General features: G+C 42.3%; 1 protein-coding gene across 3 annotated transcripts; it reads left to right on the top strand.

Moving 5' to 3' along the window:
- Positions 1-37: 37 nt before the first annotated feature.
- Positions 38-27,686, top strand: sptbn4a (spectrin, beta, non-erythrocytic 4a). 3 transcript variants are annotated; one of them, XM_055046533.1, is made up of 20 exons: positions 38-245; positions 366-1,122; positions 11,235-11,495; positions 13,925-14,158; positions 14,693-14,782; positions 14,869-15,147; positions 15,224-15,354; positions 16,242-16,446; positions 17,730-17,975; positions 18,104-18,238; positions 18,349-18,590; positions 19,575-19,713; positions 19,810-19,894; positions 20,141-20,352; positions 22,150-23,603; positions 23,696-23,756; positions 23,853-24,121; positions 24,869-25,039; positions 25,197-25,239; positions 26,808-27,686. In XM_055046533.1, the coding sequence occupies exons 2-20, from the start codon at positions 1,000-1,002 to the stop codon at positions 27,090-27,092; spliced, it is 4,665 nt and encodes a 1,554-aa protein (XP_054902508.1). In that variant the 5' UTR covers positions 38-245; positions 366-999; the 3' UTR covers positions 27,093-27,686. The 3 variants fall into 3 exon arrangements, with proteins under 3 accessions (XP_054902508.1, XP_054902509.1, XP_054902510.1); XM_055046534.1 differs by having other exon boundaries at positions 38-750; positions 968-1,122; XM_055046535.1 differs by lacking the exon at positions 38-245 and having other exon boundaries at positions 794-834; positions 968-1,122.
- Positions 27,687-27,979: the final 293 nt, after the last annotated feature.

Raw genomic sequence — 27,979 nt, 5'->3', positions numbered from 1 at the left:
CTCCTTCTCACTCTGCTCCGGCACTGCAGTGCTGATTGTGATTGAACACACACACACGCACGCACGCACACACACACGCAGGCTAGCACACCCGATCACACGCACACAGGAGTGTAGCTGAGTAGCAAGTACTGCAGCAGCGTGCAGCATCTGCGGCTCAGCCATTTAGGGAATGAAGGAAGCAGATCGCAGGAGGGGAAATAGTTTGCTACCTTCGACCAGCCTGCTTGTGCACCTTAGCAGAGGTGAGGATAATGCATTTCAAGAGCGGATGGCTTATGCTATTCTGTCTCTTCTGCACTGCCTCTGCATCCCGCTCACCCTGCTCCTCCCACTCCAACTCTTTCTCCTCCTCCTCTCTACAGCATCATTAGACAGGACTACAGATTGACCGGGACTGGCAAGCGGTGGATGGTCAGGGTTTTTTTTTTTTTTTACCCCCCAGCTGAAGGATTCTTCTGTGGCTATGCTACATCTGCACCTGGCTGGATTGTAACTGACTTCCGGAGCTTGAAAATAGCACCGAAGCGTACGAGGAATCTTGGATGTGTGTGTGGCATTCTATACCAGTGTTGTCACTGGTGCATTTCCTTTTTTTTTTTTCCCCTGCTGGTTGTTTTTGCCTTCTCAGAGACTGGCTAGCAGGCACTGCAGCATCAGGACCGCAAGATCCATGAAGGGGTAGGGCATGAGGACCCAGGGGCAACCCTAAGGAAGGGCTTGAGTACTTCCATTGGTACCACTGCTGAGGTGCTCATCTTGATTTTTTTATGATTTTTTTTTCCCCAGAAAGGGGTGTCTGGTGGGGGGTTGGTGTAGGTGGTGACAGCACAGGTAACTAGGCCCCTACAGAGCAGAGCGGGTGGCTCTTGCGTAGAGGAGCCAGGCAGGACGTCCTGTGGGAAGGGGGAAGAAGGGCTGACTGGAACGTTGGACTCCTGATGGTGGCTATTTTTGTCTCCCCTAGCTGAGCGTTTGGGACAGCAGGTGGAAGAGAAGATGCTTATGGCCCGAGACTCGGCCCGGGATGAGGCTCAAAAGCTACACAGGAAGTGGCTGAAGCACCAGGCCTTTATGGCAGAGCTGGCCCGCAATAAGGAATGGCTGGCCAAGATAGAACAGGTGAGTGGAGGGGACCAGTAGGGGGAGAGCAGAAAGGCAGAACACGCTAAAGGGGAGCACACGAGTTCGCGGTGGGTGTGGTGAAAGTTGGAAGTGAAAAGGTGAAGCTGAGTGAGGTGTCATCACTCGGCTGTTCTATCTTGACCATGCTCAGGAACGTCCTGTTACCTTCTCAAGGTTACATAGAAAGAACAGTGGTGTCATTTTTGCTTTCACGTTTAGTCGGCTCTTCATGCCTCTTTTAGGCCTTTTTCCACTAATCAGACTTGGACTTGCAGGCTGAAGAGAATCAAAATGAGAAAGCTCTAACTTTACAGCAGAAACACAATGTGTGCTACAGAGTCTGATATCAGTCAGTGTGAAGCATTTATTGCTCTCTCTTGTTTGGTTTTTGGTCCTGCATTGGGTACAACCCATCAATGCCCATCACTGGGCATTGATGGGTTCTCCCCAATTCACTGGGGAGAGCCCCAGTGAATTGAATCCCACATGGGCCTCTAAAGAGATCTGTTGCCATCAATTTAGTTTCCTTAGACTACAAGTTGAGCTTGTTGGGTAGAAATATATCACAGTTTCTGAACATGGTACAACATCTTCAACTCAGGACCAGCACTGATCTTCATTTAAAGCAGAACAAGACATCAATCTTCCAGCTGCAGCTGAAATAAAAGCACATACTGGTCATAGTGGTCACCGGAGCTATAATGGCACAAAAATATAGACTCAACACCAACTCGGTGGTTGTTTCAGTCACTTATTCAACTGAATGTTTTTTGACGTTCTCCTCTTTGCAGAGAAACTTCAAGCTTAACAAGTTGAGATTTTCTGGTTATGTGGTCGTCTCTGCTCACACCATGAATGTCTGGATTTCTTTTTGTAATAAATATTTCAAATTTATTCTATTTGTCCATCTTGGAAGCCATCTATCAGTCAGCTTAGCATCAGTGTGCAGCGAAATCTGTGTTGCTCTTTGCTCCCCACAGCTGGAGAAAATTTCAATCACTCCTGCACAACCAGAGAGCTTTATGGTGGATGCTGTTAGATTTAAACCACAGCCCTTTTGAACCCTAGTAGAACTTGATGCTGGTAATCAGGGCCCACGTATTGAAAAGTTATCGTACTAAGTCGACAATAGACTTACTACGATATCCACAAGAAACCTTTTCTTTCTTGAAAACGCAGAAAACTTTTGTAGACTTTGACCAACATGGTATGTATTTACATCCATTATAATATCAGAAGAGTGTTTGTTGATATTTCCATGTGTCTTAATTATTTATTTCCTTTGAATATATTAAAAAATTGATTAGACTTCATAGATTTTTGCACATCATTGTGGTAGTAAGCTGTGTGATAAAATATTCATTAGATACCAGGGAAACTAATTATAACCACAGCCTTGGAATCAACACTACTAAAGTTTGTCTCATGAGGAAAAGCTTTGGTGGTCCATGTGTGAAGTGTGCTCTTCTTAGTTTTGGGACAAGAAAAGACTTGAATTTGCTTTGTGTCTTTAGTTCTTCAGTACTGTGTTAGAATACTGGCAGAGCTACTCATTTGGATTTTCAGAGTTTTGTGAGCTGAAGTTCAGAGATACAATCTCTCTTCAGCTGTTTGGGGTGGCCCAAACCTGAACAAAACAAATACACACTAATTGGACTTTTTTTTTTTATGAAAGTTAATTTGCTGTAGCATCTGCAACTCTGGTCTTTTCTTTTTAATAACTAAGAAAAAATTAATTTCTTTGTGATATTTTCATGAACACTTGGGGAAAATTGAGATCTTTTGCACTTGAATCGACATGGTAGGAGTTCTACCACACTCATCTTACTTTGACTGGATATTGTTGATTTATTCAGGAAAACACAGACTACATTTATTTACCAGATTTTTTATCTCAGCACTGCTTTGGCCATGCTCAATAAGTCCAAATAGCTAGTTACACTACACCATTTACACACTAACAGATTACATATTGTTCTTACTTATCAAATGAATCTTGAAGCCGAAATGTAAAATTCATGTCTAAGAACCAGCACAGGGCTGGGTTTTAACTGAGCCATTACGAAACCCTGATACTTTTCTAATTCAGCCATTGTGTGGGTTTGTTGCTGTGTTTGGAATCAAACCCTGTTCGTACTCACATATTACCCTGATACCATTCTCGTTGGCCTGTAGCGTTGTTACTGCTATACACTGTTTAGTTTTAATCGTCGTGGCTGAGTGACTTCTGCCTCAGGCCCATCTTTCCAATGGATATTGTGATTCCACCAGAAGCAACTTTAACATATTCTTTTCTCGACTCAATCTTGCGGGGCGTCAACATTTTCATTTACAGTTGTGAAGAAATCCTTTCCACAGTAGAATGATGGAATTCAGTGTTTTGGATGTGACCTTGTCAGCGTTCCAACATTGAACTACAGCAACAATTCATTTGCAAAGACGGTTAACACCCACCGGTAACCTCCAGTCAAGCAAAGTACCAAAACTCCTGCCTCTATTGAGGGAGTTCATCATCACCTGCTGATGATCAAACAATCAAGCTAGCTGCGACTTTAAAATTCTTTGTGGCGTATATGTAGCTTTTCCACACGTAGATTTTCCCTTCTTTGGGTTCAGCTTTGTTCGTAGATAATGAAACTATGGAATCTGCTGCGTACTTTTGCAGACTTGAGCCAGTATTTAAATCATTTTCAAACCAAGTGAAAACACCAATTAAAGGAATTGGTGTTTTCAAATTGTTGATGTCCAATAATTTGGATGTCCAACAAGATGGACTTTTCTTCTGAAACAGTCGATCGCGATATTGTGTTTTGAGAATCAAGGTTGACATAATTTATAATAACCGTGTTTCCATTTGCCATAAAATAGCGTAAAATAAAATTCCAAAAATAAATTGTCTTAATTTGAAAAAAAAGAAAAGAACTCAATGTCTTGCACTAATATGAGGGGTTGTTTTCAGCCAAATGAAAATAGATGTAATTCGCAAAACTGCAATAGAAACACTTTATTCACATCATACAAATTATGTGATCAGCATACTGGTGAAAACGTTGAAGAAGATGACAGGAAGTAGTAGGAGGATGATGGTTTGGAGGAGGTTTTTTGGACAATGAGCAGCCGGCTCTCAAAGCGTCGCACAGTTCATTGAAAGTTCTGTCCCATTCAAACATGTTTAATCCATAAGACTACAAATTATAATTTCCCCAAAACGCAGCATACGCTCCGCTCCCAATTATAAGGGGTCGTTCCAGTGCCTGACCAAGATGCCGACGTCTCCACTGATGGCTGATAGATGGTGAATGCTAGCAACATGACTGAATTATGAATATATCTCATCTAGTTGTTATACATCCAACACTGCCATGATTTTTAACAGCTTATTGCATGAACTAGATTATTCAAGTGTGATTTTCATTTAATTTCGTATGTAACGGAACACCTCATTAGCAAAAAAAATTTTTTTTCGACATTAGCGAAATATTGACAGAGATTTGTGCACATATTTGTACTAGAAAAAGCTATTGTTATTCCACTTTTGTACTTTTTTTTTTTTTACCTTTTAAATATTTCATCCTATTTCAGCTGCAGACATAAACAAAGTAAAGAATAATGCAATTTTATTGCTTATTTATTAGGACATCTGGATAAACTTTTTGATGCAAAATAAAAAATAAAAAAAACAGGAACATAAAGTGAGGCCTTACACTGAGTGCAGAAGATGGCTGCCTCTTAGACTGTCTCTTCAGTGTCGGCTGCCGTGAGTTTTCCTGTGTCATGTCCAAACAGACAGCTACGGAGCCCATCATGTCACTCAGGCCCTGCTAGCCTTACCTAATCCAGCCATCCGTCTCTGTCGCTACCCGAGAGACGGCGAGAGGAGGACGCCCCTTCCTGTTGTGTTCAGAGAACTCGTCGTCCTCTCGGAGCGTTCCTGTTGCGGCCTGCGCCTCTGTTCTCTCGCAGCACTTACTCAGCACATGAAGCAAGCCGCGCAGCTCCGGGCCGACGCGTGCATGTGGGTCTGTGGGTGCTTCTCTGTTACAGTGAGAAGACTCACAGTTGACCTTGTGCCAAGTCTCGGCACGAGCTCCAAGCTCAGCAATTTAACACATAAACAAGGATGGGGCTTGAGCAAATTCTGTCTGTTAGCTATAGATTAACTAATAAAATGTCATGTGAATAAAATATAACGTTCACGGGGAAGTCCCGTTTCTCTTTAAACACATCGATATCATTCATGTGCTACTAAAAACCACATTTCTGTGCCTTCTGTGTATGTACTGTAATTGTGAAATCTCACACTCACACATAAAACTTCAAAATTTGGCAACTGAGTAAATAAATACATGTACAGAAGGAGCTTCTTCAGATACTTCAACGTCTTAAAAAGAAGTTGAAGAATACAAAACGTCTTCTATTCCTTGATTTTATGTTCTTTTAAAAGATTTCCGACCTAGTGGTCTTTATCTTTGCTTCATATAGAAAATGGTCAAAAGAGAACAGGAGGAAAACCAGAGCATCAGAAAAGTGTGGCATGCATTTGTATTCACCTCTCTGAGTTAGTTCTTTGTAGAACCACCTTTCATTGTGATTCATTTATCAAGTCTTGAATTGATGTAAGTCTGGACTTGGACTGGGCCATTCTAGTACATCATTGTGGGGTCACCTAACCATTCAGCTGTTGCTATGACTTTATGCTGTATGGTCTTGGTCCTGCTGCACGGTGAACTTCAACTCTTGTGTTAAATCGTTTGCAGCTTCTATGTTTCTCTGTGGGAATGGAACATTTAGATTGATGTGAGCCACCACTACCTCCTTATGATAGCTTTAGTTTTCCATCACACACACAGCATCTTCGAAAGTCCTACAAGGACAGATGGATTTATGCTACATTTATGGTTATTATGTGACCAACTGTGGTTTAAGAGGTATTTAAGAGTTTTGCAGTAATTTTTCTATAAAATTTTTGCCACTCCTTGGAAAACCTTTCCAAAACCTTTCGTCATAAGAGTTTTGAGTTGAACTGACTGTTGAACTGTCTCTCTGAACTACTGCAGACAGCTGATTGATGCTCACAACAAAAAATGACTCACCATTTCTTCCTGACAAAAAGATTTCGTCGTTGACTTCTAAGACTTAACTACAAATTATGAAGTATCTGATGCAGTGTCTTCAATGCCTCTTTGCCATCCTCCTAATCTTCAGCTTCTTCTCTATCACAATCAAATGTAGGAACTCTGGCTGAGCTACTTCAAAATGTTTCTTCCAGTCAGAAAAAAGAAAACAAAAATACAGCCTCTTTCCGTCTTTTACATGTTACTTTTACTTGTGTTCAGATTTAGAAGATCCTAAGATTCATAGCGAAGTATCTCCTGGAAGGCATTTACGTATCATGTTATCATAAATCAGTTCAGAGCTTTTATTTCCTGCTTCAGCTATAAGACACGTCTGCTTACTGTCAGTGTTTGTCTCTAAATGGAGTGTAGCTTCTTTCTCGGGTGTTTAGTTTGCACCCCGATCTTCACCCTGTGACTCCAAAAGGCTTTGGTGTTATAACTGTATTGGATGAATTCATGTCATTTATTTAGTTTTGATGAACAAGTTTTTCCCCCCCACTTTCCTACTTATTGCTAGTTCTGTTGCATGAACTCTGACTTACTAATCCAGGAAAAGCGTAAATCCGTAGCTCAGATTCACAGATCATATTTGAACCTGTTACATATACATATTTTCACATTTTGTGTTTGTGCTTCATATAGTTTTTGACATTTTTTATGAGCTTTGATTTTTTTTTTTTTTGGTTTTGTTTTGTTTTTCTTCTGAAAATGGTCAGCAGCAAAGACAAGATGGAAATTGCCAATAAGGTAGCAAATGAGCTCAGAAACACTACAGACGTGCTACAAAGCAGACTGGTTCCTTGCAATTTTATGAATATGTATCAGAAATAGAACGTGAACAAAGTTAGAGTTTCATTTCAAGTGAATGTAAAAACTTAACTGCGTCTTTATTCTCATTCTCAGTCATTCAGGTGTAAAGTTTCTGAACCCAGAATAATTTTCCAAGCTTCACAATACAACCACATAAATCTATTGTTGTATCTTTAAAAAAAATGGCTAAGAAATGTAAATGAAACTATTGCAATCTGTATTTAATGATTATTGTAAAGGAAAATGTTACATAGACCACAAATAAATAAGCCTTTTAATCTGAGGTTTAATATCAGATGTTTTTGCTCAACAAAATCATTTATTTCACAAACAAGCCCCAACATTTGTTATATCTGTGCCATATTTAATTCCTATTTGATTCAACTAAGACGTTTCTTTTAGAAAATGAAAAGGGATCTCTATAAAAATAACAAGACAATGAAAAAAGAGCAACATTTTGAAAAAAAAACCCCAAAAACTATGTATTCCAGTATAGACATGTTGATCTGAGAGTATATTGCATTGGCAGGATACTCAGAGATGTTTTGTTGAAGGGATCCATCTAAACGTTGGTGGATAGTCGTTTTATAGAGCTGAACTTGGGCACCCTGGACTTTCATCCCCAGATTATCATTTGGAACGGAAAAGAAAGAAATAGAGATGTTGACTTCACTGCCAAAGTATTTCAGTCCATCCTGATGACGGAGCAGATTGTAATGTCTTGTCCTTAATCCCCATAAGCACACAATATGCTACAGGGTTGCATCACAGTCAGTCATGGCAGTTTCAGTGAAAGGAGCTTATTTTCATAAAGTTTACTCCTGCCTTACCCAGGTTTTTAGGTAGTGTGATTCCATCTTTATGATTTGGGACATTTCACTTCCTACCAACCGCAAACTTGCATCTGTCACTCTTTTGCTCCGAAGTCCAGACCATTGGAGGGAACTCCAACTCTCCATTACACTTAATTATAATAAACACCAAGGCATCCAGAACATGTCTAGAAGTTGGCTTGAAAGTGTCTTCTAAATTCTGCTTCTCACTGACAAGTGCAACACACTCTGACATATGGGTTGGTTATATTGTGGAAACTTATGGGATTTTCGCAGCTGATAGTCTGGTGGATTCAGTTCAATTATTGGGAAACAAATTGACACCGTTTGTTACATTTTCAGCTGTTGGGTTTTGCTTTTACACTTCACTGTGCCAAACAAGCCTTACCTCTGAAAAACCTTTTTACCTCCTCATCTTGAGGGCATGTTGCACCAAGAACCACTGGAGAAAATGACACCAAAAACGCTTAAGAAAACACTGAGCACAACTTCATCGCAAAATGCAAAACAAAAATGGAGTTGCATCAGATTTTAGCGGTTGCAGGATTTTTCATTCATCTTTTGCAAACTACCATGAGCCATGTCTCCCTCAGCTCTAGACACAGAATACTCTGCGTGATAAACCCTTTTCTGCTTTTGGAGCGGTCTCTACTCCACTTGCCGTTCACATATGTATTCACACCGCTCCAGAGGTCACTTCAACCAATACCTAGGTTTGTTGGCAGACCAGAGTTTTCATTTCATGTATTCACACCTCCCTAAATGGGCCAGGCTCTTTAGACAAACAAATTAGCGTTTGATTGATTTGGACTGCACCTCAGTCACCAAGGAAACATTTTGTACTTTGCATCAACATGGTTCACAACCAGAATTAGTTGAGGGTCCACCTCCAGTTAAGCCACAGTATCACAGTCTCTGCTTAACTTGGGTTTAAGTAACTGTGCCAAATTGTTTTTTTTTTAATTTTACTAAATCTTGCTAAAACAATTTGTAGGTAATATTTTGGGGAAAACGGAAATAAAAGTCCATTGGAAACCTTCAAGAACCCAAAGTCTGAGCAGAATTGGGATTGAATTCCTCCTAGGATGATTGCTACCCAGCTCAAAAAAAATCAAACATTGGTTAAAAAAGTGCACAGTGAAACGCACGGTAGAATATTTTAGTCCCATTCGATTTTGGAAGATATGTTTAAACACGTCGGAAGAGAGAAATTACAAAATGAAACGCTGTAAATGTGCTGATAACAGCGCAAACGAGTATATTTGGTGGGCAGTCATTGTTGTTTGTATAAAATAAGCCCTTTCATCCCACCTACTGTTCAGCTATGCTGCGTCAGCATTGCAAGAAAGCCAGCAGAATTTGGCTGCACGCTGCTGCCATGAGACCGTGATTTATGTGTGCTGGCCTTTAAAATATCCCACTATGTTTGCCATAAGCGCCTTGAAGATTCGTTTCACAAATGCCCATTGGATCACACTGCTCTCCAGGAGTGCAGCACTACAACAGCCTCATTCCTGTTCTATAAACCTTTGATTCTTTCGCCTTTCGCTCGCCTTCTTCCCCCCCTTCCTCCTCCCTCCCTCCTCTCCCCCCTCCCCCCCTCTCCTTCTCCTTCTGCCTCACCTCGTGTGTCCGTAAAGCCGAGAGACGGAGGAGAGAGGAGAGGAGAGGAGAGGAGAGGAGAGGAGAGGAGAGGAGAGGAGAGGAGAGGAGAGGAGAGGAGAGGAGAGGAGAGGAGAGGAGAGGAGAGGAGAGGAGAGGAGAGGAGAGGAGAGGAGAGGAGAGGAGAGGAGAGGGAGCCGCTTGCTTTCTGCTGGCTCTGCATTATGGGAGGGAAAGCGAGGCTGAGGACAGATAGGAGCAAGAGAGGGATGTTTGAGAGTGTGAGTGCTAGCAGCAGTTAAGCAGAGAGCCTGTGCCAAGAGAGGGAATGCAGCACTGCATTATGAAAGCCATAGGATATACCTCAGGTTCAGCTGTGCAAGAGATTACAGAGCAAAGCGGCAATCGGGGCGCGCGTTTCATCGCATGTAACTCCCGCCATCTTTTAACATAGAGAAAATGCGCCTTTTACTTGACGTTGCACTGCACACGGGGCTTCCTTCCCTCAAAAGTCAATTCCACAAGCTTCTATCATCTCATCCAAATCACATTATTCACAGAGCCTGATATTTCGGGGAGGAAAAAGGAGCGGAGAAGAACAATGGGAGGATATAACAGGAGTTTGTTAGAAATACCATGGATGATTTTTAGGTCAGCTCAAGGCCAAGTAACGCTTTTTTTTTCTACACCTACTTGTGAGCATGTAGGGGGGCCTCCTGCCTCAGGATGGAGATCTGTTATGCCCAGCTATTTTAGGCATCCACTCTGTTTCTGGCATCATCTGTTATTTGCTCAGGTCGTTCCTGGTAGGCAGAATCCTGTGATACTGTAACAAAGATCCACAGGTTTTTGCTTTGTTATGTGGTGCCTGGAAGAAATATTCATGCATCCACAAATTACTTAAAGTCATGATTATAAAGTAAATGAACTGAACTTTTGCCATTATTTTGACCATTCAAACCGGTGAGCAATTTGGGGTTAAGTGCCCTGCCCAAGGGCTTATTAACATGTGTCAGGAGGAAGCTGGAATAGAACCTACAACCTTCTGACCACAAGAACACTACAAGACAGTCCTCTACCCACAGAGCCACCGTGGAAGTGGAAGTAAATGTGTGGTTTTCAATCATTTTTGTAAGAATCAGTCAAATGTGGTATTTGAATTTAACACCCTTCACTCCGATACCCCTAAATTAAAAGTCAACTATTATTCAAAATTCACTTTTTGTGTGTTTCTGTTTTTTCATTTGGGTTTCCCTTTGTCCCAATAAAATAAGTTAAAGTTTGAGGTTGGAACCTGACAAAATGTGAAACATTTCAAGGGATGTGGATACTTTCCCTCTCAGTAGGCACTGTTGCATCCTGGGAAAGTGGGCTGAATTCCTTTGGTAGCCAAAAAGTGATCAATTCCAGTAATATAAAAATTCTATTGATGGCCTTTATTGAATGTGATTGTGAGCTGGATATACCATACAAAATGGCTGACAGTGAACATGGATTTCTAGAGTGGTACAAATTGGGGCAACAGTCTCTTCAGAGCATAAGAACCTTCCCTCGAAGCAAAGCCTGACATTAAAGACAGTCTGTGTGCAGAGTGAGGAGGAATCAGTCAGCCAAAGCAGGCTTTTCCCGCCGATAACGTTTTATAAACTCAACGCTTTGTGGCTCACAGTAGAATAATGCAGCGGCTTTTGATCAAGCTGGAACGCATTTTAATCACTGCTTGTTCATTTTGACTTTCTCCCTGCAGGAGGGTCAGGAGCTGATCCAGGAGAAGCCGGAGCTGCGTCCGGTTGTGCAGCAGAAACTAGAGGAGATCAGAGAGTGCTGGTCGGACCTGGAGACCACCACCAAGGCCAAGGCCCGCCAGCTCTTTGAGAACAACAAGCCCGAGCCAGCGGTGAAGAGCTACTCGGACCTCGACAGCCAGCTCTCCCACCTGGAGCAGCCCCCCCAGCTGGAACAGGCACACCACCTGCCCACCTTCAATGAGCAGCTCCAGAAATTCCAGGCAAGCACCAGCTTACTGGGTCGCCCTGAGGAGACATTTACAGCACCTATACGTCTGTTAATGAGCAGCAACAAAACATCAGATGATCCAAACCTTCTCCTTAGCAGCAGCGTGTCAAACAGGCAACTGTCATCCTCCATGTATTAAGTTAAATTGAGTTAATATGAAATTTAATTTTACTGTAAAATTACAACCAGTCCCATTCAATAAATTGAAATATTTTAAAAAGTCAGTTTATATTAGGAACTTTAACTCTAAACAGGGTGGGCCATAAGTTTCCATACATAGAAAAATAAATATTTTTATTTTTGTGTAATCGCTGCACGTCTTGGACCACTTCATGGTTGACCTGCAACATTTCCAGTTTTCTAAAACTGCCACAGTGTCATGTGTGATGCTCGTTCCATGATTTCTTTGCTCTTTTGTCAAACACATCTTCTTGGGTATCTGAAATATAAAAGACATTTTATATTCTCCTATGTATGGAAACTTATGGCCCATCCTGTAGATTAACTACATACAGATGGGCTGTTTATCCGCCATCATCGGTGCCCATGCTAACTAGCCTCAGCATTTGCGTCAGGCTACGTTGTGGTGAACCAGCTGAGAGCGAGGGAAGTGGGGGGATAACATAAGTAGCGTGTACAACTGGGTGATTGTCAGCACTAATACAGTCCTCCTGTCTCTGATTGGTTGCTTCTGGCTGAGTGTATTTCTGCAGTTGGAACTGGGAACAGCGTTCACATTTTATCTGTCTGATAGTGTCACAACATTATTTTAACAAAAAAAAAGATTAATAAAATTCACATGCTGCAACTTTAAAGGCTGTTATTTTGAAAAGTATTCTAATTTTGTGAATGTGACTGTGTGTCTCACTTAGACTGCTGTCTGTGCACACTGCCTTACTAAAATTTACTTGCCAGCCTTTACGCATTTCATCACATTACAGCAAGCAGCTACAAAGATCTGTGTGCTTTGTTGGAATTTTAAGCGATACGCCAACATAAAGGCGTACTTATTGTGGCATGGAGGACAAAGGATGAATGATCATTTTAATAATTTTCTTTAAAATGTTAAAATTTGAAAAGTGTGGCTCGTTAAATTCTAATGCAACCAACTGCATTCAGAAGTCACCTGTGGTAGTGAGGTTCTAAAAATATTTTCCAATTGAACATCTCACAGAGCTCTGTTTCAGTCCATCATCTGAAAATGGGAAGCGGATGAACAGACATGACCGTTCACCTAAGCTGAAAGTAGAGCATTAGTCAGAGAAGCACAAATCCTAACCCAAAATGGAACCTTTGGTCCAAAATGTAAAGCATTAGTTGTAATTGCTGAAAGAAATAACACTGGCTATTAGGGGTGCACTGATACATTTTCCTATGGCTTTCCACAATCAGTTCTGATCTTATCAATCAAGTTTGGCCTGAAAATCAGTCACTATCTCCTTTTCCCTTTTGCTCTGCTGAGAGAAAGCTGGCCGACAAACCTGCCCACCAGGTCACATCTGCACGTGCACGGTTAACAGTAGTCACACCACTGTTGCCAACTAAGCAACTTTGACCTTATATTTCAGGTCATTGCTATGGGCCAAAATCAGAATAGAGAAATCAGACAAAGACAGACTAAACAGACTAATCATAAAGATCGGCCGAGTAATCACAGCAATCAATGAACCTTTGATGGACATCAGTTTGGACAAATTGTCCTCAGTGTGTAGCATGATGGTAGCTGCATGCTTTAATCAGCCGGGACAAAGAAGTTAGTCAGAGTTTGTGGGATTAAACCCGGGACATCACAGAGAAGAAAGGAGATGTAACACTGGAGTGGTGGTTCACCTGCCAGCAGGACAACAACCCTTAACATACATCCAGTGCTATAATGGAATGCTTTGGATGGAATCATATTGATATGGTAGAATGGCCAAGTCAGTGTTTTGATCTAAATTCAATTGAGAATCTGTGGCGAAACTTGACTAAGATATTTCACGATAAAAGACACACCTTTCAGCCTTTAGATGTGCAACGCTGGTAGAAGTTGAAGTTGAAGCTGCACAAGCAGTGACAGTGGGCTCTGCAAGGTGTTTATTTTTGGGTGTCTGTATAGAAACGCAGCTCGCACTTGTCAGATTTTGAAATGGTATGCATCATTTTGTGCTACTTTACAGTTATGCGCTTGTTCAACAGGTATTCTCAAGGCACTGTACAGCTCCATCTGGAACATTTCAGTTTGCTCCGTGGTGGCATGTTCTCAAACATAATGTTCAGTGGCATTAAAAAAACAAAGCCTCATCTGCTTTTTTTATTTTTCAAGTGAGGCAAACAATTACATAACACTGATATATTCTGACAGGAAAAAAAGCTGATGTGCTCTGTCCACTTTTCATATACAGTGGCTGCAACATGACCTTCCTCTTCCCTTCTCTGCAGGCGATGGAGTCTCAGATCGGGGACTTCTACAAGGACATGGGGGAGCTGGGAGGCCTGCAGGGCCTCAGCCTTCCCCAGCGAGGCCTGGTGGCGGGCGACAAGGAGAGCGCTGAGCAGTCGGGCGAGGTGGAGACCCGCATCGTTCGCCTTATCGAGCCTCTGAAGGAGCGGCGCCGCATCCTGCTGGCTTCCAAGGAAATGCACCAGGTTGCCCAGGATCTGGAGGATGAAATTGTGAGTTTCCTCTTGCTTAATGAAACTCCATCACTCAGCCGCTGGCAGTAATACACACATGCATTATGGTTTTAGTCAGAAGCTACATCCACTCATCCTGGACCTGAATGCCATCTTGATTTGGGCTTTTAAATAATGCATTTCAACCTGGATACAATTTTACAAAGAATAAGAAACTTCAAATAATTTCTTAAACAGAAAGTAGGTGCACAGTTTTTTATTCTTTCATTTTCAAATTAAAAAAACCTTCAGATGTTTTAGTGTGTGCGAATCAGAGAAACTCCATGATAAATTCAAACTTCAGCACTGTTTGTGTTTTGAATAGTCACTGAAACTGTTTGTTGTATCCAAGTTCATCATCAAAAGCCCAAAATTAATGTGACTTGATTCTCGATTCTTACAGCGAGTCTAAAACAACATGCTACGAAAAGGTTTTAAAAAACAATTCAAAACATTCATGCTTCATACTGTGGCTGAAATTCTTGAAAAATTCTTAAAAAACAAAACTAAACGACTCGCTTATCTTTGTTTAAGATGTGGATCCAAGAAAGGCTTCCTTTAGCATCGTGTAAGGATTATGGGAATAACCTCCAGAGTGTGCAGCAGCATGTCAAAAAACACCAGGTACGTTTCATGGCTAACCTTTGACTGCGGCTTCCTGACAGGTAGACATTGTTACCCTAAGAGCTCGTTTGCGATTGGTATTGCAGACGCTTCAGAGAGAGCTGACGGGGCGGCGGGCTCGGATCGAGGAGGTCTTGGATCGGGCCGCCATCATCGCCTCACTAAGAACTCCAGAGGTTGACTTTGTCCGTGAGGGAGCGGGGCACGTGCGCCAGCTGTGGGAGGTGTTGCAGCTGGAGACGGAGAGGCGCTCGGTGATGCTGGACGCCGCCCTGCAGTCTCAGCAGTACTACAGCGAGGCCGCTAAGGTGGAGTCGTGGCTGTCGGGGCAGAAGCTCCACGTCGCCAATGAAGAGAAAGGCACGGTACGTTCGAACAAGTGGGCATCGCAGCGAACATGCTACGTCTGTTATAGCTTGACATTACGGTGACCTTTTACAGGATGAGGCGAGCACCCTGCAGCTGCTGAAGGCTCACCTGGCTCTGGAGCAAACAGTGGAAACGTATGCAGAGACCGTGGGCATGCTCTCCCAGCAATGCCAGCATTTACTGGAACTGGGACACCCAGAGAGGTGTGCTTAGGACTCATTTGGGCTGTGAAAAAGTATTTGAACTCCTTACAGATTTCTTTTGTGTGTGTGTTTTCTTATTTTTTATTTGACTAACTTAAATGTTTCAGATCATCATATACGTTTAATATCAAAAACAAGACAAAAGAAATCCAAATCACTTTTTGATGATAGCTGAAACAAAGCTACCCATATCAATTTGGCCCTACCTGAAAAGCTATTTGCCTCACTTAAAATAGAAAAATAAACAGTTATCCATTTGTTTGTTTATTTTGTTTTGTCACACTTAATTTATGTGTGACACATAATTAGAAATTGCTTTGGGTCTCAACTCCCTAGAAGTCTGCCTCTGAACCTGCAGGAAACAAAACAAAAAAACTACTGAAACAGCGTTTATATGTAATAATAGAAATGATAACGTCACTGCATTATACAAAGTGTTTTGTTTTTTCAGTTTCTCTCACCACACCCAGGCACAATTACAAGCCCAAATCTGGACAACTTTTTTTCTTAAAAACAAAAGTCAGATTCTAATTTAAACCTAATGGAGATTCTGTTGCATAATCTCAAAATGCCTGTTTATCTTTGCAAACCTTTCAATAGAAGTGGGCCAACATTTTTTAACAGGAACTTAAAACTCTGTCAGTGATGTAAGGCTCTTTGACAGTTACCTCAAATGCTCCATGGTAATTCTTGCCACATAACGTGGAATTTTGGGTCTAAATTTGTCTGAAACTGTATTTGATGATCCAAAAACATTTCAGTGTTGCACAAGAAAAGGAAAAGCAAGAATTGTGTGAGGAGGAGGCAAGTGCTTCTTTATGGCACACTCGGGTCGATTATTTGTCTGTTTGTGGCTGCGTCATTGTAGTTTTCTTTCCTTTCCACAGTGAGCACATCACTAAGCAGCAGTCCCACATCGACCGACTGTATGTGTCCCTGAAAGACATGGTGGAGCACAGGAAAACCAAACTGGAGCAGCAGTACTGGCTCTACCAGCTCAACAAGGAGGTTGAGGAGTTAGAGAAATGGATCACCGAGCGTGAGGCCGTGGCGAGTTCCACTGAGCTGGGCCACGACCTTGAGGAAGTGACGGTTAGTTCACCAGCATGGTTTCCATGTCTGCTTTACCTCAGGAAATATGTCTCAGGATAGAATATGGGCAACGATCTGAGGGCACAGAAATAGAAAAGAGGAACCAAAACAACACCTGCATTGTATTTTGACTTTGACTTGTACTTAACTGAATTTGTGAATATTCAGTTAAGCACTGAATGAGGTAAAAGTGTTTATTGTTTTTGGTCTTTGTCTTAATTTCACTCATTCACTCATGAGCATTCAGAAACAGCGAGGGTTAAAAACTGGAACGATTTCAGAAAAATGCCTCACTCTGTCCACTGGTCAGGACTCCAGTAGGAACTCCCTCATGCTCCTCAGCCATGTCTGAGGAATGTGTGCAAAGTGCGGTTTTACTTTGTCCTGTTGAAATATTTATGGAGGAGATCCGGTGTTCGCAGCAGTGGCTGCTGCATGTCTCTAGCAGTCATTCTGCCGGAGGTAGGACACGCCCTGGACAGGTCGCCTGTCCGTCACATGACAGAGCTCACAATCAAAGATAAATCACCAAAACATCAGTGGAGACATGCAAAGGCTTCTCAGCAATTACTGGAAGAGTTTGAGGCCATAGGGAATCTAATAACGACTATTAAGGAAGGCATAGATCTTTTTCAACACTGTATTTGTTATTAAAATGAATATAAAAACAGCTACGTTTCAAATATGAATACTCTTTCTGTTACTTTTGCTCTTGAGAAATGCCTGTAAGTTAAAAGATCATTTAAATCTGAATCTGCCAGCATGAATATGAATTGCTTTGCATACCAGGGGCACGACTGGCATTTAAAACCAGTTTGAATAATTTTGAGCTTAACTATAAACCCACAATCTGTGCTGTGTTTCTGTTACACATACAGACAACAATATAAATTATCGTCAACTTCGTAAAATACGGACCGCAACAATTTTTTTTATCAAAAAAGATTGTGGCCAAAAAAAAAATAAATCGCTGCCTTCTTTTTGCCAAAGTTTAGGCAAAGAAAAAAAATCACTTTTGGCGAAAAATAATTAAATTTTATTTTAGGAAGGTGGCGTCACATGATATAAGTTAATCCACATTTGTCTCACTCATTTCCGTCTTTGCCATCAACATTTTGTCCCATTGATGGGTCACATCTATATCAGGTGTAGCAGTGAAAGCCAGCATTTTGTGCAGCTTAATGTAACAGCTAAATGTAGAAATTTAGCTTATTACATTTTATTATGTACCAAGATGTTTTTGGTCTTTACAGGGCATATATGTGTGTGTGTGTGTTATTCAGGTGCTTCAGGAGAGGTTCACCAAGTTTGCCTCTGAAACCAACAGCGTCGGCGAGCAGCGCATGGAGCAGGTGAACAAAATGGTGAACGAGATGATCGACTGCGGCCACTCCGACGCAGCCACCATCGCCGAGTGGAAGGACGGCCTGAACGAGTCGTGGGCCGACCTCCTGGAGCTCATGGAGACGCGCAGGCAGATGCTGGCCGCGTCCCAACAGCTGCACAAGTTCTTCACTGACTGCAAAGAGGTAGAGTCAAAACAAATGACGTGTACCGTGACCCGTCCTTTTCCTGCACGTCAGGTAGACGGTCTGAGCGCGGTGCGAGGGCTCTATTTTTAAAGCGCTCGTGATGACAACGCTTTCCCGTGCGGTAGGTCTTGGCTCAGATCACAGGGAAGATGAAGCAGCTGCCAGAGGTGAGGGCGTGCCAAGCCAACATCACCAATCCAGCCACCCTGCAGAGACTCATGCACTCCTTTGAGCATGCCCTTCAACTGCTAGTAGCACAGGCAAGCGATACAACTTCTCTCTGCAAACCAGATATAACTGGATTTATAAAAGCGTCTTTTGACTTGGGACAGCGACGCCACTTTTCACGTCTCTTCCGTATCTTCGAAAGGTGAGACAACTCCAGGAGAATGCTGCCCAGCTCAGGACCATCTACGCTGGCGAAAAGGCAGAGGCCATCATGGTGAAAGAGCAGGAAGTAATGGACGCTTGGAAGGAACTGCTGAGCTCCTGCGAGGCCAGTCGCATCCAGGTGACCTCCGTGACCGACAAGGTGCAGTTCTTCTCGGTGGTGCGTGAAAACCTAATGTGGATGGAAGGCATCATGGGACAAATAAGATGGGATGAGCCAAGGTGAGACATTGTTTCTTCGCTGCCGCTAGTTTGTGTTGAAGTTGTTGAAAGCGCGGGAGCATCGAGTTGCACCAAATAACTCCGGGTTCTCGTGTGGACGCGGTGGACCGGAACATCTTTATGTTCTGTATGAAATTAGGCAACCTTGACCTGGTTTAGTGCTCTGTTCGTTTTATCATGACATAACACGGAGAGAAGAAATTCCCGTTGTGGTCTAGTTCCCAAACCACCTGCATTTCACATTTGTCATACAAACACACTTTATTTGAAATCTTGAAATGTGCAGCGGCTCTTAAAGATCTCCATCTGAGTATTATTTACACCGAAAACGAAGGTTTGGAGGTTGTGCACAGCCAAGGCTTTTTCTGTGTGAAATATGTACTGAGAACATCTGATCAGACTAATAAATATGAAAGTAAAAAAGGTTGCAAGAGAAAGTTATTTTTAAATAGGTTTAGAAGTTTCTTACATTTTTTTTATAAGACATGAACTCTGACCAGAAATGTTGTCCATGTTCTGTGTCCACTACATGTTTTACACAGAAATATAATCATCTCAAAGGACAACGTATAGCCATCAAAAATATAATAATGTCTATGTATCAGATTTTATAAACCTACAAGCGTAGAAGTGACTGGATCTGACGAATCCAAAGATCTAGACAGGTGGTTCAATACGTTTGTCAAAATAGTGTTATGAGGTTAGAGAACAACGGTGCCCCGTGTTTTTGTCCCCTTAACAATGCCTAAGATGATGGTGTTTTCACCAAGAGGTAAAAGTTTAATTTTTTAAGCATCTTAAAACCCCTTTTTAACTAGTTGGAGTTGCAAAATAATAGAAATCGCTGGTTGCTATGATTCATCATGAGCCATTTAGCACATATTTAATCCTTTATCTTCCACAGCTTCTATCACTATCATTATTATTATTAACTTCCAGTATTCAATCAGTCTTTTCTGAACAATCTGACCTGTTTGTTCACAGGGATCTGACGGCTCTGGAAGTGATGATGAAACATCACCAGGATCTAAAAGCCAAAGTAGACGGCCGCAGCAAGACCATCCAACAGTGTGCAGACCTCGGCAAGATTTTGATAGCTGCAGGCAACCCGGCGTCAGAGGAGGTTGGGAAGGCAAACCACACAGCTTTACTGGCACACATAAAACAGCATTGCAAAAACTCATGATCCTGTCTAAACTACCCAAACATGTCGCAACAGATACAAGAGAAGTTGGACAGTCTACTCACAAAACAGAAGGATCTGGTTGAGAAATGGGACAAACACCAGGAAAGGTTACTACGCAGTAAGTACACAGACGCATAGCTGCAATAGAAAACGACCATAAACAAGGAGGCACTCAAATGTGCAAACACTACTTTAGCTTTCGGACTGTTATTTGAGCTACAAGCCATATTGGAATCACTTGAATCGCAATGCGCACACACACTCAAACATGTAAATACCAGCTTTACAGTTGAGTGGGCATTAATTATAAAACACAACATGATTATGTAAGGTAAGTGTGCTGTTTGTGTACGGTCACTTCCAGAGCAAGAACACTTCCAGTTTGCCCAGGAGACGGTAAAGGCAGAAGCCTGGCTGAAAGCCAAGGAGCCACTGATGAGCTCCAAGCAGCAAGAGGGAGAAGAGGCCCAGGCCCAAACAGACGAGGTTGAGCAGCTCATACTTCGCCACGAGGCCTTCCGCAAGGCCGCTGTAACCTGGAGAGAACGCTTCAGCTCCCTCCGCCAGCTTTCCGCAGTAAGCTTTACTGTAGATGAAAGTTTAATGGTGTTTGCTGTAGCCGCAGTTTAACACTGCTAAAAAAAAAAAGAAGAAAAAAGGGGAAAAAAATAGAACCACAGGATGCTGTGTTTGCTTAGCAGACATTTGCACATGCCAGCAGTTGCATCATTGAACGCATTTCATGAGCCCTCACTCGGTCGGCCTTCCATGCTACTTTGATTTGTGTTTAGAGCGACAAGCTAAAAACGCAAACAGGTGCGTCTCAGTGAACGACAAAATCACAAAACAGTTTGTTTCAGTGGTTTAATTTAAAAGTGATACTCCATTGCATACAGAAATATTTATTTTAAAATTTATTACTTTGAAATAATGATTTATTTTAAAATTAATTTCTGTAAATTTACAGCTTACAGCTGATGAAAACCCAAAAATTGGTTAATACAACCTCATCATACAGGATCTGCTCACTCACTAGCTGTTAAAACGTGGTTAATTATTGTTTGTATTTAATTTCTGTGCGTCCTTAGCTGACAGACTAGGAAACAATATTGTGTGTTTAGTTTCCAAATTGTTTTTTATTTAAACCATTTGCCCATACAAAGCTAGTTAGCCTGGACATTGCCTCCCTTTGCTATTCCGCTCAATTAAAATCTGTCTTCACTGTGAGTCTGGGTTTTCTCCCATTCACTTGGATTCCCCCAGTAGAATTTGTTCTGGGCCAGTCAGTGAACAGAAGGAGAAGTTGAGAAGAATGACCTCGATTTTCTGCGCTGGTTTAGAAGTGTGGGCTGCTTGTAGTTTCAGCAATGGCGTTGGCAAAAGTGAACGAGTTTGCTTCAGCTCTGCTACCAGATATCGAATTAACATTAACAGCCATCTTGTCTGGCTTGACTGTATATCACAGGTAATTTCCAGTAAGCTTCATATTGATGAACTGACGCATTGTATACGTCATGGACATTATGTAGTGATTGTCTAAAATTGAAACATTTAACAATGTCAGTGCCTCCAGGAAACAATTTGTTTCTCAATCGCTCAGAGTCCAGATTTTCTGTACAAAGAATGGGCTGTTTTCAACCAGGCTCATGGTCTTTGTTCTATAGAAAATGGACAGGAAATAGGGAGCATGGCCAGAGACCAGGAATTCAACCCAAGACAATGATATCAAAAACTACAGTTATGTGCAAAACACTGGACATGTTGCTATGACATCAAAAATGAGGCTGCTATTCTGCACCATTAGCCCTTCTGACTACCACCAGCAGGCAACGTGGGTGAAGTGTCTTGTCCAAGGACACACCAACAGCAGCTATCCACCAACAGCAGCGCGAACTCCTGCCACCATCGACAGCATCACTCCAACTAATATACACCTGGTACACAATATTTTGCTTGTCAGGATAGGAAAATTGCCTTGCTGACTTAATTCAATAAAAGGAATGACAACCCAAATTTGAAGACAACCAAGTGGGGTTGGAAGAATAAACATAGAAAACAATAAAAGGTCAGGGAGGAGGATAAAGGGGTTCTAGAGAGATGGGCCAATGTATTTTTGCTTTGAAAATTCTTGGCATTGTTGTAACTTTTCAATTTCCTGATGAGCAGAATTTTGGGTTTTCATTAGTTTTTAGCACTAATCATTCAAAAGTAGCAGTAAACCTTTACAATATATCGGTTCAGCCTTTTGATTTGAATTACTGAATTAAATCAGATTTGAAGTGATTTTCTACTTTAATGAGGTGCACCTGTACGTCACAGTTGTCATACAGACACTTGATTGGAGCATCACAACATATACGTTTGTTTCTATAGGCCGAGAAGAAAAAAGAGGAGGAAAAAAAGACAACCCCACTCTCCAGTCGAAGAATGTTCCCGTTATCATGTCTGACTCCCAGTGTCCCTTCAACCAGTGCTACTTCTTCTTACTTGAGGCAGACAATACAGGCTCAAATAGAACCCAAACCCTTCCAGACCAGTTTTGACCTGGGTACCAGCTCTGCAACCCAGAGATTGTCTACAACACTCGCCAGCTATAATCCAGTTATTAACGGTTCAGGCTACCATGGACTGGAGCAACAGTGCGTTGGAAAAGTAGGACACAACTCATACCTTGGAATGAACCAACAGGTGGCTGGAGCTGGAAGTGACTCTGGCTTATCAGCATCCCAGAGTGGAGGGGCAGACAGCTCTACTTACCATGGAATAAACCACCAAACACCCGGCAGTGCAGAGAGTTCTGGATACTTTGGAGTGACCACAGGGTGTTTGGGTAGTTTGCAAAATCATCTAGGTGCTGGTAAGTTAGGCAGTTCAGGGAACATAGCTCAGCAGCCAAGCAGTGGCGGTATGGTAAGCCCTAGCTTTTTGCCTCAACAAAATATGGGCAGTTCTGGATATTTGGCCCAACCACAGAATTTGGGAAGTTCAGGATATCTTGGACAACAATCTAATATGGGAAGCTCCGGATATTTGGCACAGCAGCCTAATCTGGGGAGCACTGGGTATTTGGCCCAACAGTCGAATTTGGGTAGTTCTGGGTATTTGGCACAGCAGCCTAATCTAGGGAGTTCTGGATATTTGGCACAACAGCCTAATCTGGGTAGTTCTGGGTATTTGGCACAACAGCCTAATCTGGGTAGTTCTGGGTATTTGGCACAACAGGCTAATTTGGGGAGTTCAGGATATCTACCGCAGAATTACCAGGGCAGTGGTGGAACGGGAAGCTCGGGCTTTTTGGCACAAAATCATTACAGCAGCGGTAGTCTGGGCAGCTCTGGTTTCCTGGCCCAGAGTGGAGGCATCATGGACCCTAAAATGGCATACGCATGGCAGCACCTGAAAGCTGACTTCATGCAGCCCAGGATCAACCACATCCACAAAGCTATAAATCCTCTCTTAGAGGCCAGTAGACTGCAGCGAGAACAGTTCGGAGACATCCCAATGGCAGATATGGTGGGACCAGAATCAGGACTGGAGCTTCTCCACGGCCGTCTCCAGAGGGATCCCCGCGGCAGTCGCTCAGATCCACAGATGGATCATCTGAGGCGGGAAAGGGAGTACAAGCTGGGCAGACAGACCTCTAGTGAACAGGAAATCCAGGCCAGGCTGAATGAGCTACCGCTGATAGTGCGGCAAGAACGCTACAGGAGGCGCATAGAGCGGCAGTCGTCCAGTGAACAAGAGGGGAGCAACAAGCAGAGGATACAGAGACAGGACTCCAGTGACATGGAGGGCTCTGTGAAGGACGGCTCTGACAAACGCTCAGGGTACGCAAACTTGTGCAACTGCAGGCAGTAAATTCCAGCACTGAACAATCCCAAAAGATTGTTGAGATTCTTCAATAATTGTGTCCCTACAGGGAGAAGAGATCTACGATGGCAGAAATTGTGGAACAAGTCCAGGAAAGAGAGGCGGCACATGTATGTCGGCATGCAAGCATTTTTAAACGACGACTTGTTGGGCCATTCCTTCTCATAATTTGGTGGAACTATTTTTCTTTCAATTGGCTCTCTCAGGCACGTGGCGAGCCTTATCGTCCTCCTAGCAGCCTCTCAGCACCTGTAACTCGTTTTGATGGACGCCCCCGCGCCCGAGACCGTCCCAAGCCAAGGAGGCGGCCCCGTCCAAAAGAGCCTGAGACTACTCGTCGTTCTCGTTCGGCCCCGGCAACAGGTGCCCCAACCACACCTCAGCCTCCATCACACACTGCCCAAAATGAAGGCTTCCTCTACCGTAAAAAGGCCACCAGCACTGACCTTGAAGCTCAGCAGAGGAGCCCTAACAGGTACAACCATCTAAACTACTAGATTATCAATGACTGTTTGATAAAAATTTTTAAAAAAACTCCCAGTATTCAGTACTAATGCTATCCATTAGTAATAATAATCTATTTGTCACAGTAGAAAGTGTCTTAGCACTACTGCAGAAGCTAACCTCCTTTGTCTTCCTTATGTCCTCCCTTGAGGGCACAACCAATCAGTGCCAAGGAAAATAAATGCTGCTCCTGGATTGGCTGTTTTGCAAACACCAGACACTTTTGTGTCATGTTGAAAATTATCCCTCGGTGTTTTAACTTCCCAAACTGCATTTTCATTTGAATATTTAGAATATATCCTACAAACCCCCCCCCAAAAAAAACTAGTAAATAAAATAAATGAATAGGTGAATATTTTTGCAAATAATGTTCAGAAAGGTTCCACAGAAGAATCTGCGAATACTGAACTGGATATATGAGGGGCTCCACTGTAATTACAAGATTACAGTAGTTTTAGTAGTACTCTGGACTCCCACTCCTTACTGTCTCAAACTGGAGATAGCTTAAGTCTCTGTCTATCAATGATCTTTCACTGTGAGCCACATTGTAAAGGTGTGAAAACTCTTTGCTTCACATTCATGTCTGCAAATATGATTAATCTGTTTTACAGAAACAAAGCCTTTGAGAATTGTCTTCTTTTTTTTCCAGCTAGCTCCTGTTCTCCAAACAGACATGGAGTTTGAACCTTTGAAAATGCATTGTTTATGATTTTTGCAGCAAATCATGGGTGAACGTATACTGTGTGCTGAAGGAGGGAAAGTTGACTTTCTACAAGGACACTAAGAATCTGACTGCAACATACAACGGGGAGCCTTCTGTTGACATGAGTGACTGCAAATTTGATCCTTCAATGGGCTACAAGAAGAAGAAAAATGTCTTCATACTTCAGTAAGACCTATATCAGAAGTTATTGTCTCTATAAAACTGAACGTTAACATTTCAAACTTTATTTAAAGCACAGTGTTATCTGAAACACAGCTTTGAAAATACATAGTGAAATATATATGAAACTGACACGAACTCTTTTTGTCTTTTCTATTCAAAGAGTAAACGATGGAACCAACTTTGTATTCCATGCTAAAGATGAGGTAAGAACCTTTAATACATCCATATTATGTATTTTAGATATGTTTTACATATACGCTGACCTAGCACAGATGTTTGGTGTAAAATAAGAAACACTGAAATTAATAAAATCTATCTGGAGAGTGGGTGATGATTGACTTTATTACAAACAATTTATGTTTTTCTCTCTTATTGAAGAGAACTCCCATGATTGGCCTGGATGAATGTTTTACTCTCTTAGTTGAGAGAGAAAAACATTCTCCACAAAGGTTTTTTTTGTGGGGTATTCCTATGATTTACCATGACAAATTACCCTCCGGTAACTTCCAGAGGGTAAGTTACCAGATTAGATCAAAAGGTGATTCTAAAATTAGATCAAAAGGTGATTCTAAGGTCATTAGGTTTCAGCCAATTAAACTTCTACCTTCACATTGCCAAAGTAATAGTGGTCTCATGTAATTCAACCTGGGTGGCAGATACAGAAAGTGGCTTGGGCATACAGATTTTTGGCTGTAGATACATGGAATGTCTCTTCAGTGGACAACAAAAGTATCAAATGATGTAGGAGGCTGAGTGATGGCAAGTATTTGACCTCAACTAGAAAAAAACAATTTCTGAGCTTCTCTTCAATGGCTGAGTGTGTCTTTGATAGGCTGGTGAAAGCCAGTCCATAGTTCTACAGTTTGCTTTGTACAGAGGGTCTATTTAGTAACAATTGGACGCTAAAGGAAGTTTGAAATGACAGGATCTGATCATACTCAATCACTAACATATGGCCGTGACATACCAGCATGATTGTGAAGGAAGCTGCGCTATGAAGCTCACCAGAAATTCTCTCTCTGTGGTGCTGAATACACCAATACAAAAGAAATTGACATCATCATTCACAACTCCTCCTTCTGCTTGCTGATTGGCCTGGATGAAATTCACCTTGAGAAATCAGGCTCAAAGGGCAAACTGCAGAATTGTGTAGGAAGGCAGTGATCAGGCTACCTCATGGTAGGAGTTTTTTCTGTTAACAAAATGGTCAATGCTGAATGGTCTCAAGGAAAAGTTCTGATGCTCGGCACTGCACTACATCATAGGTTGTCCAGTTCTCTTGGAGCCTCTTAGAACATCTGGACATGACAAATGGTAAATGGCCTGGACTTGTAAAACGTTTTTATCAAGTCCAGAGAAGCAAGTCTTCCCCAAGGACACAATGACAGAGACAGGTGGAGCGAGAATCAAACTCTCAACACCGTTGCTGCTATTGTCCCATCAGCTTTATAACTTCCCTCAGGAATTTTAAAACAAATGAGGCATTGAAGAGAATTACATTTTATGGCGTGGTTTGGAGAAACCTTTGTCCGGAAGTAAATCTGGATGAATGGATAAAGGGTTGAGGTTCGTAGTTTGTCATGTCTACTGTTTCCTCAGTTTCTTGATCCAAGCCTCAACCAGTTGTTCCCAGTTACAAAATAGCCAGGTACAAAACATTTTAGAAAGAACCCTCACTAAACCTTCCGGGTTTACAGGATCCCATCAATCTTGCGTTACAGCCTCCCTTTCCTTTCCAGACCTCAGAAATACATTCAGTTGTCTTCTGCAGGAGGACCTGAAGGCGTGGACCTCAAGTATCTCCACAAGTATTGCTGAGCATGACGACCTGGCCAAGTGGGACAAACCTGGCACCTCGTCCATGGACCCCGATCGCTCGGAGAGGAAGGAGAAGTCAGAGGGGGACGCGGATGCCAGGTCAGAGAGGTCCGAGCTGGTGGAGGGGGAGGAGAGGTCCGAGAAAGGCGAGGGCTCCGAAAAGCTAGACACATCTGAAATTGCTGACAAGCTGGAGGGTGGGGCGGGGGGCTCCAGCACATCTGGCAGGAGCAAATGATCAATCCCTTTGTGTTATCATGTTATTGTTAAATGTCACCAACAAAAGGCAAAGGAAGCAGGGGGTGGGAGGGAGGGATAGGTGGAGAGCATGTTTGCAGACCCTCTGTCACAGAGGCTAAAAACCCTCTGAGGCCTCGGTTCCTGGACTGACTGCTGTAACTGTGACCAGACTAATCTCTCAGCCCCTCCCCTTCACCCGGGCAATACATCCGTGCTTGCATAGTGCCACCTGCTGGTTGATAACGGAGATCAAGTCCAGACAGACAGACAGACAGTCTCCAACAAATTGTCCCAGGAATTAGTCACTGTCACTTTCCATTGCTGATTGTTTGATCTAATGAATTCACAGCATCTTTCTGTATGTATCTCTGAAAATGTAATGCTCTGTCTAACGAGACAAATCCGAGAAGCGGTGAATGAAATGTTTCACGTCAATATGGAGGAGAAAAAAAATGGGTTTTTTTGGGGGGGTTTTTGTTTGTTTTTTGAAGCAATATACTTTGTTTTTATTTTTCCTCTTTGCCAATGAAACAAAGAGGGGATGAAACAAAAAGTCATTTAAAAAAAAAAAAGCTACGATTTGTCTCTTAAACTTCCTCAAGGCGGTTGTGCACCTTACCACTTGACACATCTGTACAGTAGACATGACATTTATCCCCATCACATGGCTAGCTTTGGATCATGTTAATATATTGGAATGCTGGTGTCACCACCTTACTTCAGTGGAGTCAGTGAAAACACATTTCTACCGTTTCATTTTGGTTTATATTACGGCAATTATTAAACTTATTTGTCCACAATGTTTTATGTGTCAAGAAAAGAGATTCCAACAAAATTCCAGCCCATTAACCCGAGGTGTGTAACACTAAGCCTATGAGACACAAT

Source organism: Poeciliopsis prolifica, unplaced genomic scaffold (genome assembly GCF_027474105.1).
Source record: "Poeciliopsis prolifica strain line A6 unplaced genomic scaffold, Auburn_PproV2 SCAFFOLD024, whole genome shotgun sequence".
NCBI classification, from domain to species: domain Eukaryota; kingdom Metazoa; phylum Chordata; class Actinopteri; order Cyprinodontiformes; family Poeciliidae; genus Poeciliopsis; species Poeciliopsis prolifica.
Note: the sequence above shows the minus strand (reverse complement) of the source record. Positions and strands in the feature narration are given on the sequence as shown.